Source organism: Ursus arctos, unplaced genomic scaffold (assembly GCF_023065955.2).
Source record: "Ursus arctos isolate Adak ecotype North America unplaced genomic scaffold, UrsArc2.0 scaffold_1, whole genome shotgun sequence".
Taxonomy (NCBI): Eukaryota; Metazoa; Chordata; class Mammalia; order Carnivora; family Ursidae; genus Ursus; species Ursus arctos.
The window spans coordinates 66,572,345-66,591,465 of NW_026622763.1; the positions used below are offsets into that span (position 1 = coordinate 66,572,345).

The window sequence follows — 19,121 nt, forward strand, 5'->3', positions numbered from 1 at the left end:
CATAGAAATACTAGTAGTATTGGTTTTTCCATTATTCATTATTTCATATATCCCATGCCTCTTTCTTAGTATTCCTTCTCATTTTTCTCATATACATCTTTAGTTAACTACCCCAGAAAGGGGACATGAGAGGTAGACTTTTATGTATGAGAATGACTTTATTTGCACTTTCTCTTGTTGACTTTCTCTCTCTAGTCTGGTAGATCCAGAATTCTAGATTGAAAATAATTTTTCAGAATTTTGAAGATATTGAGTACCTTTGGCCATCCATTGTTGCTGGTGGGAAGATGAATGCATTCTAGTTCTTTTTTTCTAGCTGATAAGTATTTTTCTTTCTGAACATTCTTAGCATCTTTCCTTGGTCTCCATTCTTCAGTTTTTCAAGAATGTCTCTAGATATGTCTTTTATTATTTGTTTGCTTATTATTGCTGAACACTTGTTGTGAGACCTTTTGAATCTGAAAATTTGTTTCTTTTTCATCTCTGGGTTATGTACTTCCTTCCATCTGTCATAACTTTGATCATTTTTCTCTTTTGATGAAACTCCTTATTGTTGATTTAGGACCGTCTATATTTTTCTCTTACTGTTTTTCTCAAGTTTTGTATCTTTTCCTTTTTCTGTAAGTTTTTGGAGATGTCTGACTCTCTTTTATCCCTTTGGGATTTTTTTGAACGTTTTATGTTTAATTTCCAAGAGCATTTTTTTCAATTTTTTATTTTTTTAGAGAGAGCAACAGAGAGAAGGAGGGTGGGGAGGGGCAGAGGGAGAGAGAGAGAAAGAATCCCAAGCAGGATCTATGCCCAGCATGGAGCCTGACGGGGGGGCTTGATCCCACAACCCTGAGATCATGACCCGAGCCGAAGTCAAGAGTCTCAGACGCTCAACCAACCAACTAAGCCACCCAGGCGCCCCTCCAAGAACATTTTCAGATTTTACTGCTTTTTTTACAACTTCATATTGTTGTTTTATGGATATAAAATCTTAAATCTCTCTAGAGATATTAAGTTTTATTTCCATTTTTAAATTATTTGTTCCTTAAATTATCTCTGTTTTTTAGGAGGTCAGTTTCGTTTTGCTTTTCAGGTCTTTTTCCTGAAAGCCATCTTATTCTGTGAATAGGAAGTCTAATTGGGAACTCAGTGTTTGTGGCTGGGCTTATTGAGTGTCAGGCTTCATTTGAGTATTAATTAATGAAGATCCTGGTCCTGTTCCCGGAGTCTGGGGGAGTCACAAGTGCTATCATGGGGTAAGGGCTTAGCACAGTGCACGCATACTCACTGCTCTAGTTCTCAGGAAATTCATTTCATCGCTTTCCTTCCCCCCCCCTCCTTCCTCTTTTTCTTTTTTTCTTCCTAGCATAAAATGAGATAATTATAATTGGTTCATGAGAGTATCCTTATGCAGTTTCTTTATAGAAGAGTCTATAAAATAGAATCTGCTTGTTTTTGCTTGTCTGCTTACTTTAAGCCTGAAAGCTCTCTGTTCTGCTAAACAGTTGGTTTCTCTGTTCTTCCCTTCTTTTTTCATTTGTTGAAATCTCTTTTCTGCTACTGGTTCCTCTGTTCCCCTTGCAGTATTGAGTTTTTAATTATGATCATTTTATTAGTCTTGGATGGAGCTTGTGGTTAGTTGATGTTCTCTCTGCCTGAGAAACAATTCAGGCCAGCCTTAGTGGCCAGCTATAGTGCCTGGAGCATGCCCATGATCTGATATAGTCCTGATTTTCAGAACTCCCTTAATAGTTGTTCAGTAGTTTCAGTATACCCTAGTGCCACCTCAGACTGGTTATGGTGACTGGCTTGGGATAATAAAGGTACTGTCTCAGGACAGTAAGTTCCCCCAGTTACCTTTTGGTTTCATGGTACTTTGTTGCCTACACTGGTAACCCAGGAAGCTTATGACAGGAGATCCAGACTTGATATCTTTGGTATTGTGCTCTAGGTATTTTAGCTGTCATAGTTTGGTCTGAAGATCAGCAACATTGGCATTACCTGTATGCTTATTAGAAATGAAGGATCTCAGGCCTCATCCCAGACATAGGGAATCAGGATCTACATTTTAACAAGGCCCCCCATCTGCACATTGAAGTATGAAAAACACTGATTTAGACCTTGGTCAGTTATGATTTCATGTGTGATTGGAACTGTCCCGTTAGTCATTTTCCCATGGGGAATTTTTTGTGTGTGATCTATATTGAGATGTGTTGCCAGATCTAGCTTGTCCTTTGATTTTTAAATTTTCTCTTGAGATAGAATTGTGTGAGGACTGCTTACCAGCCTATGATATCTATCATAGATATCAAAACTTTTGCCATACCTTAATGTGGTTATCTTTACACAGAGGAATGGAGGAATTTGGAAAGCATGTGTTGCTGAGTAGTTCCAGTTCCATGGGTTGTCAGAATGATAAACTTTTGAGTGTGTCTCTAGTAAGTGTGATCATCTAACCAAAGCCCTCTTCTGTTTATGTACTGTGTATATAAATGGGTGTCGTACTTATGTTGCCAGTGGCTCCCTATCACCACTCCAATATCCATGCTTTCTGGGCTTTTAAGGAGGGTTATCCTATATCAGAGTTTCTTTGACCCCTTCTCATTCCTGGCCAAAAGCAATCTTAAGTTGTTTGCCAACTGCTAATTGTTGACCTGTCTCACCTCACTTCTATCCCCATTACATACCTTCAAGTTGTGAAACTTGGCCACCAAGACCCCTTCACTGTACTGGGATGGCAAGTGCATTCGTCATTGGGAACCTTGATATAGAGAATCTTTATGTATCTCTTCCCATAATGTTGAGGGTCCCTTTCTTTACTATAGCCACTTCATGTTGGAGAATCTCTTAATTATGGATGGTGATCCCAGCTGAACCACTGCTGTGATGGCATTTATTAGGAGTTTCCCAATGTGGCTTTATTAACTTAAGGGAGCTCCTCAAATTTTATTTTGTTTCGTGTTTGTTTTATATTTTGTTTTTTGACATCTATCTTCTCTTGATATTTTTATCTCTACATTTTTCTATGCCAAGTTCTGGGTAAATTCCTCGATGCTGCCTGATTTTTATTCCCCAAACTGCATATTTCCAGGATTCAGATTTATTCATTTTCCTATTCTCTTCTAAACTTGTTTATAGCTACGAGTCTTGATTTTTTTAATCATCTGTTTTTTTTTAAATAATGGATGTAACTGTTCTTTACTCCTTTGAAAGCATGGTACATGTATTAATTTCAAAGTTCTTTTCCTATTGCTCTGTCATTTCTACTTTCCTTTGGAGAATATTCTCTCATTCTCTATTTTTTATGTTTTGAAATTTTAATTTGCACAGTCATCGTGCATGCAGATTCATTGTTTTTGTTATTTTGTTTTACCTACTCCACCTTCCTCCTCGTGGTTTGGCAGATGCCACCCCCCGCCCCGCTCCCAGTTCAAAACCAGGTGCTAATATTAGTAGTTCATGCTTTTCATCCTGCCAAGATTTTATAGACCCCTTTTCCTCACTGACTTGGCTTAGCTTTATTTTTGGTTTTAGAGTTATCCACGTTCTTTCTTGTGACCCTTGCAAGCAGCTTCATAAGCAGTGGTCACAATATTTTTAAGCATTTTTGAGGGGGAGGAAGAGGGCTGTCTCAGCAGCCCAGTTCACATGGAAAGACTGATTTTAATCTCTTGCCTTATATGTGTTTTCTGTCTCTATTTCCACATCAGAATCTAATTTCCAACTGACACAGATGGTTTCTTCTTTTAATTGACATATAGTTGATGTATAGCATTATATTAGTTTCAGGTGTACAACAAAATGATTTGTTATGTGTATATATTGCAAAATGATCACCACAATAAGTCTAGTTACATTCATCACCACACATAGTTACAAAAACATTTTTTTTTCTGACACAGCTGGTTTGTGATCCAGCAACACATAGGGCTTTTGATTTCAGCCATCACTCTCCCTTATGTTTTGCATCCGTAACATCTTTAGGTTGTCTTACTTTTAAATGATTCAGTCTTTTGAGATTTTTGTAAAGATTGATTTTACCTATCACTGTTACGTATTTGCAGTTGGGATTGGGGAGAAGGGAGTTTCTCATGAACTTATCCCACTGTCCTTAGCAGAAGTACTTAAATCATTACTTTAGAAACATAACTCCTGGTGTTCTTGAGGTTTACTGAAAGAGGAAAGTACTGTTAGGAGACTAGTCAGGGTTACTTCAGCAGAATCAGAGGAGAGGAGAGGAGATGGATTTGACAGATTGGGTAGGTGGCAGGTCTCATTATGCTAAAGGAATACAGGAGGAGCCATTGGGTGAAATATTTTATCAAGTTTGAATGTGATGAGATTGAGATTTTTGTGACAGCTAGTTAAAAATAGTAAGCATTTGGGGGTGAAAGAAATAGAGGCTATACATCTGTATCTTAGTATCACTGGTGTATGTGTATAGATGTGAATGAAATTACTCAGAGAGTAGAGACCAAGAATAAAGGCTCTGATGATGGAACTCAGGGGAACCATCATCATTTATAGGTGGTAAGCAAAGGGAGAAAAATCAGCAAACCAGACTAAAGAGGAAGTATCAGGGAGGAAGCAGAAAGACCAAAAGAGTAGGCTGAAAGAGGGTGATGCTTCCCAAATGAGAGAGTTGTCATCGATGTTAGGGTCTGCAGAGAATCAAATAAGAGAAGGGCTGAGTGTGCATTGTAGTTGGTTATTGGAGGTAATAGAAACCAGATTATAGGGGGTTGGAGATGAAGGGAAGGAGGGAGAGGTCCATAGTTGTAGAGCAATCAGGGGAGAAGTATTTGTTTATATTCTTGCCTTTCATTTTTGTTTTGCTTTCTAGGTTTGAGGAATACTTAGGTACAGAATCTTGTATGGTTGAATTTTTTATTTGGTTGCACTGATTCAGTCTTTCTCTTTCTGTCTCTCCTTTTTTTTTTTTGCACTGATTCGGTCTCTAACAGATACTCTTTTTCCATAAACTACTCTTGATTTTCATTTTTAGAGCATTTTATTAGACTTTGCTCTTTGATTTTACTTTTCCATATAACTTAAATATACTTTGTTCTTACAGTTATCCTAAGCCATCTTTTTGGAAATGATAATAATTATTCAGTGGACAGCTAAGATGGTGTAAAAGGAAAACACAAGCAATAATACCAGTTTTTCCTCATTTTATTTTTCATTTCTACCTATTTGGGGCAGTTTTGTTTATAATTCACACACCTAGTAAGTCTTTCAGAGACTAAACAGGTGCTTCCTGATGCTCAGCAGGTGCTTTAAGAAGGGTCTCATGTTACCTGGTAAATTATACAACCATTTATAAATGCTGTTAAGTTTTACAGTTAATTAAGTAGTATTTTGTAATGGATTATCCAGCTTTATTAATTTATTTTTTAAATTGGCTCAGTTTGGCACTGCGACAATAATGCACTTAGTGTTCTAAAATTGGTAATGCATCTCCTTAATCACTTATTTCCAAGGGTAGGGATAGCTGTAGACATAGATGGCAGACTACCCTATGTGTTGTTAAAGAGCCTCATGGTTTCTTCTTACCTAAAAATAACATCTCCACTGACACTCTCACTTTCCTGAACCTAAGCTGAAATTTTACTATTAGTGTTTCTTAACAGGTTAATATAAATATATCTGTTTCTAGCGGTTTCAGATAAGAGAGTACAGGCTTATATTTTAAATAACTTGACCAAGATCACATAGTTAGTAGTGGTTCTAGGATTTAAATCATGTTAGTCTGGCTCTGTCCTGTATTCTTAACAAATCTCTGTATTATCTTTCGAGATAAAAAGTAGGAACATTTTTTTTTTTTGGCTTCTGTCTCCTCAATCTCTCTCTTCTCTCTGTTGTTTTTTCTAGGATCCTTCATCATTTTCTCCCTCCTTTTCATGCATTTGTAAACTAGAGAAAGAGCATAAAAATAATTGGTTTGATTGTAGAAAAGTTCTCTAAACAAAAATGAAAATAAAGTACTGCAGTCGGTGTCAGAGTAAAAGGGACTTTTAATTGAGAAATGAAAACCCAGTCAGATTGACTCCACAAGATCGAAACAGCCACTTCTTTACAGGAAGAAATGGCTAAAAAGAAAAGGACAAACATCTAAAAGAAAGTCACAATATGAAGAATTTTTAATGGTAGGCTGGTGATGGGTATTAAGGAGGGCACATATTGCGTGGTGCGCTGCGTGTTATACGGAAGTAATGAATCATGGAACTTTACGTCAAAAACTAAGGGTGTACTGTATGGTGACTAACATAATATAATAAAAAAAAATTATTAAAAAAATAAACCATTCTTCTATCCAAAAAAAAAGAAATTTTAAGAAAGAAGATAGGGTTGAACCGACAGCAGTATTTATGCTGTATGTCATATGACAGTAAGACATTATGCACATTCATGAAGCTTTTATGATTGCCATTTTCCTTAAAAAGAGTTTCAGAAAGAGGTAGAAGCCAAGAACACCAGTGTAATATGCTTCCATATTTTATTTAATGTTAATGTTCAGGACGTGATTATCAGCAAGTATAGGACTCTTGAGACCGTAAGATGAAAATCCATTTTGTTTTTTTATACCTTTTGTACTGTATGTAGCCAGACCCCTGGAACCACATTCATTGTCGACAGTGTATACTAATTCTGTAACTGTTATAATTGCAGATTTATCTAAGTGGATTTCTTCCAAAGCGCGATGCAGACCACTCTTTAACAAGTCTTTCAACCCCAGAAAGGAGTTTTATCTTTATAAACAGTAGACCAATACATCAAAAAGACATATTAAAGGTAATCTATTTTAGAAAAAAAAAAAAAAAGTACTACTTGGATCAGAATGTCATTTGTCAACTGTTGTAAGGACTGCTTCTAAGGATTTGCTCTAAAATAAGGAGAAGGAGATAAGCAGATACCATAATATTTAATAAGCATTGTGCTAGGTGTCTTGCGCAACAATTCTGTGATGAATTATTATCCCTATTTATAGTGAAGAAACTGAAATGTTAGTGACTAAGAAGTTAGTGACAAAGAAGCCCATTGTAGCCAGGAAGCAACAGAGTTCGGATTTGAACCCTGGACTTTGTAAACATCCATGACACTATGATCTTTTAACCGTGAAGCCAGCTGCACTGGAAGGTTGTACTTCTTAATGAATGCTTGTGCTTCCTGTAAATTCAAGGCCTCTAAATGAGTATTACCATTTAGACACTGCTTTTCCTCATAAGCAGTTACATCCACTCAGTTTCTCAGCTGACTATACTTTTTGGTTATATTTAAGGATGGCAGTACTATCTTTACATGGTATTTTTATCTTTTCTTTATTACATGTTTCTAGCTAATCCGACATTATTACACTCTGAAGTGCCTAAAGGAATCTACTCGTTTGTATCCCATTTTTTTCCTGAAAATTGATGTTCCTACAGCTGATGTGGACGTAAATTTAACACCAGATAAAAGTCAAGTATTATTACAGAATAAGGTAAATTTTGGATAATTTTTTTAATTAATGTTACTTACAAACTTATGCATTTTCACATGGGAGAGTTGCTTGTTCATACATATTTTTAAATATTATTTTAAATCTTGCCTATTTATTAATTTCATAATTTTCCCTAACATTTGTTAATTTATATTTTTAGGAATCTGTTTTAATTGCTCTTGAAAATCTGATGACGACTTGTTATGGATCACTACCTAGTACAAATTCTTACGAAAATAATAAAACAGATGTTTCCTCAGCTGACATGGTTGTTAGTAATACAACAGAAACAGATGTGCTTTTTAATAAGATGGAATCATCTGGAAATAATTATCCAAACGTTGATACTTCAGTCATTCCTTTCCAAAATGATGTGCATAATGACAGATCTGGGAAAAACACTAATTATTGTTTAAATCCTCAGATACATGTTGATGACCATTATGATGAACATTTTAATAGTGAAAATTCTAACATTGATAAAAACACTAGAAATACATTTCAAGAGATCCCAATGAATAATTTACCATGTGAGGATGCCCAGAAGGAATGTAGTGAAACTTGTTTCGTAGGTTCTGTTAAGCATACCCAATCAGAAAATGGCAATAAAAGCAATGGAGATGAGACTGGGAAAAATGAGGAAGCAGCAGTTCCTGAGAAGTCTTTGGAAATCTGTGCAGATGACTGGAGCAAGGGAAATACACTTAAAAGTTCAATGGGAGAAAACATTGAACCTGTGAAAATCTTAGTGCCTCAAGAAAGTTCAGCATGTAAACTAAATAATAACGCTTATCCAAGCCTTGAACAAAAGAATCTCAGTGAAGGTTCCTGTAACAAAAAATCAAATGTGGTAGATAACAAATCTGGACAGCTTACAGCATATGATTTAATTAGTAATCGGGTAATCAAGAAACCCATGTCAGCAAGCGCCCTTTTTATTCAAGATCATCGTGCTCAGTTTCTCACAGAAAATTCTAAGACCAGTGTGGAGGATACAACAGTACAAATTGAAGAACTGTGGAAGACATTGAGTGAAGAGGAAAAATTGAAGTAAGTTTCCAGAGCTTGCATGTGACCTGATGCTGAGATATTTCCATTCTATATGACTCATTGGGTTAAAAAAAAATTTAAACTTCTTATTTATGGAAAAGCAGAATGGAAAATGCCTTTTGGTTTGGCTAGAGTACCTTTTTTGGAATCACTTTTTTAAATTGAGAGATTTTTAGTTTTTTGTTTTGGTTTTGTTGTTTTTGGTACAAGCCTTAACTACTTTATTATTAAAATTTGAAGTTAAAGGTTTTCCATTCTTCTTAATTTAAAACTACTGTTTTCTTCTATTTCTTTTTTATTTTATGTTGAAGAATCTTTCTATGACAGAACTTTCTCTTTTTTAAGCTTATGCATTAGAACAATTGTAACAGTGATGGTTTTAAGAAATATCTTGACTATTCCCTTTTTTAAATTGGTCTCCATTTTAAATTGAACACAATATGAAAATTACAGTATTTTTACAGATTCAATTTAGTGGAGTCAGTACTGTCCCTATTCAGTATAAACTGAAGCCTTCCTTCCAGATCTTTTATTTATTTGTTGGCAATTTATAAACTATGGTGGGATATTTTGGTAGGTAAATAGGCGGTTTGATCTATCTTTGATGAAAATAACTATATATTGCCATCTTTAGATTAGATGATCTAAATAAATATAAAATAATATGAGTGTGTATAGTTGACTTAGGGCAATTATTATAAATACAAAGTACTATGTCTTGAGTGATCTAGCCCACCAGAAAACGAAAGAGTGGAATTATACTTCCAATCATATATTATTATGTAGGGTATCTCAATATTATATTAAACATCTGGAAGAAAATTTAAACATAACTTATCATTCATAGTTTTTATTTGGTGACAAACATGGATACTTGACCGATTTTTTTTTCTTTTTTCATTAGCTTATTCAGTCTTATAAAGACACTATCAATTTAACATAATCATGACCACTATTTTTTTTTTTTTTAAGATTTTATTTTTATTTATGTGACAGCCAGTGAGAGAGGGAACACAGTAGGGGAATGGGAGAGGAAGAAGCAGGCTCCCGGCAGAGGAGCACGATGTGGGACTCGATCCCAGAACGCCAGGATCACGCCCTGAGCCGAAGGTAGATGCTTAACGACTGCGCTACCCAGGCGCCCCATGACCACTATTTTTTGTGCGTAGAATGCAACTTTTTTTTAATTTAAATTCAATTAGCGAACATATAGTACATCACTAATTTTTGATGTAATGTTCAACGATTCATTAGTTGCGTATAACACCCAGTGCTCATCACATCATGTGCCACTATTAACACTGACAGGCAAAACTTCCATAAATTAGCTTCTCTCTTTACCTTTTTTTTTTTCTTTTTTTTGGTGGGGGTGGTTGTGTTTTCTTTCTTCAGGCATACACAGAAGTAGACAAAACAGTACAACAAACTCATTACTCTGTTTCACAAACCATCATCTCACCGTCCGTCTCATTTTATCCATACATCCATGCACTTCACTTCCCCTTTTTACTATTATTATTTGAAAGCACATCCTAGGATAATATCTATTTCATAAATACTATGTATCTGTAAAAAGTAAAGATGCTCCTATTTTAAATATTGCCATAATGCAATCATCATAATTTTTAAAACGAGAATTCCTTAATATCAGATATTCAGTGTTTGAATTTCTAATTACTTAATATTGTTTTTTTTAAAGTTTATTTGAATCAGCGTGCAAATAAGGTTCACAGTGTGTGATTGTCTTTAGTTTTATCTAAATGACATAGGCATTTTAAAGATCAGAGCATTTAAGTTTTAGTACAGCAAGCCCACAGAAGTTAAATTGCATTGACCAGAGAGCTGATGAATTGAGTATTATCTGAGAAGGAGGGGAAAAAGCATAGCTGTTTCCCTCTCATGGAAGATAGGGACAGTGTAGCGGCTTAAGATAGCTGCTCCTTCACAGCCTCACAACAGCAGGTATTGTTACAGTTGACTTTTGGGGAGTGTCAGCATTGTTTCTTCTTGTGGGCCCCAAAGTATCAGGGTACAGGATGATGGTTAATGGGCCTCATCTAAAATTTTATCATGGGGCAGTATTCAGGAATCCAAAATTTTCTCTATCTTATTGCCATAAGGTAGACAAAAGAGGCAGTGTTGGTCAAGAGCAGACCTCTGAAACTACACCGGGGTTTTAACTCCAGTTTCTTTCTCTGCTAGCTTTTTGTAAAAATCTGTGGACAGTATCTCCTAGATTGTTGTGAGCATTAAATAGGATATTGTGTGTTATGATGAAAGAAAAATGGCACATTGTTTATGATCTTACTCAGAGTTTTTAACCTGTGAAAAGGAAATTTCTCTGTTGTGATTGACATTATTTTTCACTTGCTTAGTCAAGATTAAATTTAATATGGAGGCCAAAAATAGAAGAAAATGTAAGTATTTTGGAATCAAGAGAGCTTACTGTATGTCACAAAATATTGTGTTAGAATCTTCCAGAGCCAGGGGTTTGGGGACCATGATGGCTGTGTCCAAAATTATGATCAGTGAGAAAGTGGAGCAAAAATGATATCACACTCAACAATCACACTACCAGTTTTCTGTAATAATCTTGGAATTCTTTCCGTGATCCTATATTCTGTAGGAAATGCTAAGGGATATCAGAGTGGACACCTCTTCTGTGAATAATTGGTTTTTCCATCTGTCCTCCCTTCATTTTTTTTCTAGTCTTCCTGTTTCTTTCCTTTCTTCCTTCTCTTCCCTTCCCTTCTCCTTTTCTCCTTTCTTACTGTTTCTTTCCCTTCATTCTTTTCCTCCTTGCCCTTCCCTTTTTCCTTTTCTTTTCCTTCTATTCTTCCTTCTTTCCCTCCCTCCCTTCTTTCCTCCCTTCTTCCCTCCCTTACTTTTTACCTGTCTTCAGTTAGGAAATATTTATTCAGGGCATTCTGTATACAAGGCCCTATGTACTCTAGCTAATCACTTCAGATACAGTGATAAATAAAATATACTTTCTCTACTCATAAATGATGCAGTATAGTAAGGAAAACACAAACAAATAATCATAGAATACGATGAGTTAGTTTTAAAATAAATATAAGGAGTTATGAAAATACTTAGCAGTGGGCTTAATCTCATCTATGAGATAGGAAATGAGTCCCTAAGTAGAAATAATCGGAAAGGGAATTTTCTAAATAAAACAGCTAGAAGGAAAATATTGTCATTAAGGAAATTAAAGATGCTCTCTGTGATGGGAACAGAATATGAGAGTATAGTAAAGTAAGTTGAGGGAAGGCAGGCCAGATTATGTAAGGTTCTGTAAGCCATAACAAAGAGTTTGAATAAGCCCTAGGATCAAGGTTTTTCTGCTGAGAGCTTAGGACAGACTTTGGAGTGGGGTGTACTTCATTTTTTAGTTCTTCTTTTCTGGATACTTTTCCTTTGCTTTTCTTCTCCTTTCCTCTGGTGGATTAGAAGCCAGATTTAGGCCTGTGCCCTGCCCACTGGGGTTCAGTCAGTTGATGTTAACTTGAACTTTTCATTTGCAGTACTATGAACATACTTCTACTTAAAATAAGAATAATATTGTAATTGGGGTATTGAAAATGGTAAATAAACTTTATAATTACATGTAATCTTTAGTCACAAAAACATTTGAATTGGTTACTGGTCAAATCAAAATTAATATTTTCCATTCAGGTTCCTGAATCTCTTAATGACATTAAGTCAAAGGTAGCAGCTGTTTTAACTTAACATTTGCTTAATATTCCTTTGGAGATAGCTTTTTATATTTCCCAAGGAACTAATTAAATTGACTTCTTGAGTAAGTCATAAGATTAGTACCATATGTGAAAATTTGCACATTATAATTAATTACAAGTGGTGACCTTCATCTTGAACTCATTTTTCACCGTAAGGGAAAAATCTTGAATTGGAATGTCCAAGAGCTAAAAAATACTTACTAATAGTACCTATTGAAAGTAAACTATTGAAAATTATCTGTTTTATGTAGCTAGTCCAGAAGTTCAGATTCTAAATAGAGATGGGAGAAAATCATGTACAAAATTATAAATATAGCCTGGTAAGTAATCAGAGAGTATTTTTCATCTAGTTTACAGTGAAACAAGGTCTTTTTTACATTCTTACCCAGCTAACATTTCTGTATTTAGCATATACTGAGTACAAACTACACAACGTGTTGTGGTCTTTTGTCTCTTAGTCTCAATTCTAACATTTAACATAGTTTACCCAAGAATATGATTTTTATTTCCTAACACATACCTCTCTAAATTTCTCCTTAAAAATGTGTCATGTATAATACCTACAATAGAATTTAGCCAGTTTCTTAAGAGTTACTTAAGATTAGAAACAGCGTTAATTCTCCAGTCTCAAACTTAAAACTGCATTTAAAAATTTGTTAAGTTGCTTAAATAATTACCAGCCTTTAGTCAAAAATGTGCCCCATTCATTATAAGATGTGTTTCTTGATACAAAATTATAGCAAACATTTATAATCTTTTACTCTGGTGTCAAGCATTATTCTAAGTACTTGAAACATCTTAACTCATTTTGTTGCTCTTATCAGAACTATGAAGTAAATGTAGATTATCTATATATTACAGATGATTATCCTGAGGCACAGAAATATTAAATAATTTATTTAGATTTACAGAGCTACTAAGTGGCAGCACCAGACCAGCCAGTCAGTCTCCAGGGTCTGTGTTCTTACCACTACACTTTACTGAACCACCTAAGAGTGGTTTTCACTTTTGGGTATGCATTAGAGTTACCCATGGAGCCTTTTCAAAACAGTGTTGTTCAACCTCAGTCTCGGCCTAGAGAATTTGAAAATTTGAGGGTGGTTTCAGGCATCTCAATTTTTTAGAAAAGGTTGCTATAACCACTATGATAGACTGTCTTTGATTGCCTATAGAAGTGTCATTAACTCAAAAGAAAAGATGTCTTGATTTTTTACCCAGTATAATTTTAAAGCATCCATTATCTGATACCTTTGAAACTGAATTAAGTTAAATGGCTTGGATGTATTGAGTTTATTTGAATTTATTTTTTTCACTGATGTCTCTAAAATGAGAAATAAATAGCAACTGAAAAATGAATATTTAGCTATGAATCCATTACAAATTTAATCATAAAATTTTTATTTTGCATGCTATCATTAGAATGACTTTAATTTTACTAGTATCTAATTAGTAAATGGAGTATTGTGTACAAATTTTCTATCGTGTACAAATAAGAAATTGCTTATTCCATGTTGATATTACAGTAAATGTGTAAGGAACTCTTCAGATATAGAATTAACTGTTTTAGTTATTTCTTTATAAGATTTTCTTTCTTTTCTTTTTTTTTTTTTTTTTTAGTGTTTGTCTTCAGTGCTTCCATAAGTGGTTGTTAAAATTGGGTAAAATGTAGCATTGTGAAATACACAGATCTTAACTGTATATATAGTTCAATGCATTTTTATATGTTGTACACCCATGTAACCACTGCCTCAAACAAAATACTGCAACTTTCATCACCCCAGAAAGTTCCCTTATGCTACTTATCCACCAGTTTCCAAACACAGCCATTGTTTTGACTTCCATAACACTACTTTGGTTTTGCTGGTACTTAAACTTCATATATATAAAATCGTACAATGTGTACTCTTTTTTTTTTTTTTAAGCTTTTATCTGTTTATTTGAGAGAGAGCATGCGCACGAGGGGGAGGTAAGGGCAGAGGGGGAGGGAGAAGCAGACTCCCACCCTGAGCAGGGAGCCTGATGCGGGGCTGGATCCCAGGACTCTGGGAACATGACCTGAGCCTAAGGTAGATGCCTAACTGACTGAGCCACCCAGGCGACCCAACATGTACTCTTTTATGTCTAACTTCTCAACAAAATATGTTGTGATTTCCATCCATGTTTGTTGAATATCTTTGTATAGTTAGTTCATTCTTTGAAATTGATAAGTAATATTCAGTTGTATAAATACCACAATTTGTTTATTCAGTCTCCAGTTGGGTTGTTCCAGTTTGGGGCTATTATGAATAAAGATGTGTTATTTATATTCTAAATATTTGGAGGACTTCTAAATATCTTATTGACTTCTAATTTATTCTGTCATGGAGAGGGAAAATGTCAGATTTCATGCTTTTGAAATTTACTGAGAATTAAGCCCAGCACATGATCTATCTTCATGAATGTTCCAAGTATATAACACCTAGAAGGAATCTGAATTCTGCAGCTGTTAGATATAGTGTTCTAAAATGTCTATTTAGTCAAGGTAGTTGATGGTATTCCTAAAATCTTCTGTAGCTTTACTGTTTTTTATATTTTGGTCTAGTTCTTCCAGTTACTGAGAAAGGGGTATTAAAGTCTCCCAACTATGATTCTGGATTTATTTCTACTTTAGATCTGTAAGTTTTGATTCATGTAATTTGTACCTTTGTTATTAGATACATACACATTTGTGATTGGTATTCCTTCCTAATGTTAGCCCCTTTTGTCATTATGAATTTTCCCTCATATCTGTTGTATAATTTCTTGTTTTGAAATTGATAATTGATTTCACCTTATATTACTATAGCTATTCTTTTTTGTGCTTACCATTTGCATGGTGTATCTTTTCTTTTACTTTGAACTAGTATTTGTGTCTAAAATATAACTCTTGTAGACATACATAGCAAAATGTAGACATTTTGCTTTTTGCTTATTTTTATTTATTTATTTTTTAAGATTTTATTTATTTTTTGTCAGAGTGAGAGACAGGGAGCACACAAGCTGAGGGAGCGGCAGGCAGAGGGAAAAGCAGTCTCCTTGCTGAGCAAGGAGCCCTATCCGGGACTTGATCCCAAAACCCTGAGATCATGACCTGAGCCGAAGGCAGATGCTTAACTGACTGAGCCACCCAGGCGCCCTGGATTTTGCTTTTAAATTCACTCTGACAATTTTTGCCTTTTAGTTGGAATATTTAGTCCATGTAATGTAATAACTGATACAGTTAGGTTTAGGTCTACCATTTTCTTATATGTTTCATCTTTGTTTTGTTCCTCTGTTCCTCCTTTTTGTGGGAGACAGGCAGCCTTCTTTAGCATTAAAAGAATATAACTTAATGTTTAATTTTAATTCTGTTGGCTTTGCATTATTTTTTGCTTTGGGGAATATATTATACATCCTTAATTTATCATAATCTAGTTAGAGCTAATAGGGTTCCAGGCACACAGAATATAAGAACTTTGCAAGTATAATTTCACTTACTACCCCTGTCCTTTGTGCAGTTGATGTCATATATTTTATATCTATATACAATATAAAACACACTTTAAAATATTTATTTATTTATTTATTTATTTATTTATTTATTTATTTATTTATGTTTTGAGTTTATATTTAAATTCCAGTTAACCTGTAGTGTAATATTAGTTTCAGGAGTAGAATTTAGTGATTTGTCACTTATATATAACACCCAGTGCTTATCACAGCAAGTGCCCTCCTTAATACCCATCACCCACTTAGCTCATTACCCCTCTGACCTCCCCTCCAATAACCCTCAGTTTGTTCTGTGTAATTAAGAGGCTCTTATGAGTTGGGTCCCTCTTTTTTTCTCCCTATGTTCATTTGTTTTGTTTCTTAAATTCCACATGAGTGAAATCATATGCTTACAATGCTATTTTTAAAAAATTTTAAGTTATCTTTCAAAGAAATGAGAATTTTTTCAAAGATCCTTTTTTGCTGTTTACCTACATGGTGCTTATCATTTTTCCTATAAATCACAGTTTCTATCTGGTGTCAATTCAAGAGTGCAGTTATGCTGGCAACAGATTCTAAGCTTTCTCTTATCCAAAAATGTCTATATCATCTTCATTTTTGAAGGACATTTTTGCTTTGTATCATTGACTTCTGGATTCTGTTGGCACTTAAAAGATGTTATTTACTGTCACCTGGCTCTGCACTGCTTCTGATGCGAAGTTACATCCATCATTTGTGGTGTTCTTTTTTTGTAGTGTCTTTTTCCCCCTCTCACTGCTTTCAAGGATTTTGTGTTTGTCTTTGTTTCTCAACAGTTTGATCCTAATATACGTAGCTATGGATTTCTTTGTATTTATCCTGCTTGGGGTTCACTGACCTCCTTGGATCTATAAAATTTTTTCATTTATCCAAATTGCCTAATTGTCATCCATAATTTTTTCCAAAATTTTTTTTTTCTCTTCACTTTTATATCTTTTATCTGGGACTCCAATTACATATATGTTGGGTTGCTTGTTGTGCCATACGCCACGGGGATTTTTTTTAATCTTCATTTTTCTCTCTTTTGTTCAGATTGGGTAATTTCTACTGATCAGTCTTCAAGTTTGCTGACCCTTTCTTTTGCCATCTCTGATTTGCTGTTAAGCCTACCCAGGGAATTTTTCATTGCAGATACTGTATTTTTTAGTTGTAGAATTTCTCTTTGGTTCTTTTTTATAATTTCCCTTCTCTGTTTAGATTCCTCTTCTCTTCTCTCATTAGAATCATCTTTCCTTTAAGTCCTTAAATATTTATAAAAACTTATTTAAAAAGTAATTTTTTTTTCAAATTCCAACATCTGAATCATACTGAGGTTGGTTTTTACTGACTACTTTTTCTCTTGATCATGACTCACATTTTCCATTTTATTGCTTGAATGATAACTTTTGATTATTTAGTGTACATTGTGGGTGATATGTTGAAGAAACTAGATTCTGTTGTCTTCTGAAAAGTGTTGGTGTTTGTTCTGCAACTATTTAAGTTACTGACAGATCACACTGAGCTTGTAAAGGCTGTTTTATACTTCCTTAGAGAAAAACTGTTTAAATTTTGCCCTTAATCCTAGGTCAGCTTCCTTAGTTCTAGGAAGTAATTTTTCCCTTACCCTAAGATGTAGTCCTCCTCTAATTTTCATTTAAAGCCCAAAGTGTTTATTAAGCCATCTAATTATATAGAATTCAAACTCCAAATTCCATTTACTCTGCAGTTAGGTAGTGACTAAAATCTCTGTTTAGCTCATTTAACATTTTAGCAGTCTTTTTCCTCTAGGCTTCCACATATGGAATTTTCTGGGATTTTCTCCTTCAATTTCCAGTTGTTTTGGAAGCAAGGAACTCTGTTCTGATTATTCAAGCTAATAAGAGTGCAACTTATATAATGTAATTTTGTGTGATATAAAAATAAATAATAAAAATTATAAAAATATTTTTTAAAAAGAGTACAGCTTATTGCTTGAGTTTTTGCCACTCCCCTTTAATGCAGGGAACTGCCCTTTGGGTAAAAGCTATTTAAATATGGATCTCTTTTTTCAAATTTAAATCATTCCAGTGTCTGCCTGTTTTTGTTTGCTCTTCCCTGTCCATTTTAAATAGTTGATTTCTGTTTTTTGTTCAGAGTTATAGTTATATATGGGAGGGTTAGTCCAGTACAAGCTCCTTCATCATTATCAGACTTGGAACACCAGCTCTTTGTTTTTTGTAAAATTTACTTCAGATGGCTAGTTCATTTCTGATTATTAGTTCTATTTTATCTTTATCCTCATTAGTTCTATTTTATCTTTATTCCCAGATATGAAGAGAAGGCTACTAAAGATTTGGAACGATATAATAGGCAAATCAAGAGAGCCATTGAACAAGAGTCACAAATATCATTTAAGGATGGCAGAAAAAAGATAAAGCCCACCAGTGCATGGAACTTGGCACAGAAGCACAAACTGAAAACTTCATTATCTAATCAGCCAAAACTTGATGAGCTCTTTCAGTCCCAAATTGAGAAAAAGAACCAAAACGTTAAAATAGTTCAGATACCCTTTTCTATGGAAAACTTAAAAAGAAATTTTGAGAAATGTAAATTTGACTTAGAAGAGAAGGAAGAACTTTGCTTGCTCCACAATCTCAAGTTTCCTGATGCGTGGCTAATTACATCCAAAACAGAGGTAATGTTATTAAATCCTTACAGAGTGGAAGAAGCTCTCCTATTTAAAAGACTTATTGAGAATCATAAACTTCCTGCAGAGCCACTGGAAAACCCAATTATATTAACAGAGAGGTATGGTGAAATAATATAATTCTTTTTTTAACTCTCAAAACATTTATCAGTCCATACTAGATTAGAAATTGAAAGTAAAAAGTTAGAAGTGTTTTCTGATAGGGAAAAGTTTATTTAAAGAAATCTTTTTTAAAACTTGATTTTCTAATATTTAATGGAACTGTTTTCAAATAATTTTAGAATATTCTGGATAGTTCTGCAGTCAGTAAATATCAACCTCAATTCTGTACATTAGTGACTTGCCTAGGATAATTTTGAAGTTAGGTTGCCATGACTCTCTGTCATTGTACACTCTAACATTTCAGACATACACCAAAATAGAATTATACAATGAATGCCTTTATCAACCATTATCAAGATTATGCCACATTTGTCTATTTGTCCTTTCAAATATATGTATGTATAGTATGTATATATACACATACACATATTTTCTTTTTCTCTCCTAAAGTTTTTTAGACAATTCCTACTCATCTTTCAGTTTCTGTCTTAAAAATGACTTACCTAACCACAGTGACCTTTTCGTATCTTTCTCAATATTAATTCCTTGGAAATATTCCTCATTG

At 34.3% G+C, this 19,121-nt stretch overlaps 1 protein-coding gene across 14 annotated transcripts in view; it reads left to right on the plus strand.

The window, feature by feature from the left end:
* The window catches only part of PMS1 (PMS1 homolog 1, mismatch repair system component), an 87,382-nt gene that overhangs the window by 58,573 nt on the left and 9,688 nt on the right, over positions 1-19,121 (plus strand). For 13 of the 14 annotated variants that reach the window (XM_044381336.3, XM_048214221.2, XM_026492336.4 and 10 more), the window contains 4 exons: positions 6,664-6,786; positions 7,331-7,474; positions 7,635-8,524; positions 18,076-18,555. In XM_044381336.3, the coding sequence (XP_044237271.1) occupies positions 6,664-6,786; positions 7,331-7,474; positions 7,635-8,524; positions 18,076-18,555 (1,637 nt within the window). Of the gene's footprint in view, positions 1-6,663; positions 6,787-7,330; positions 7,475-7,634; positions 8,525-18,075; positions 18,556-19,121 lie in introns of those variants that run through there. The other variant, XR_008956002.1, reaches the window with a different exon arrangement.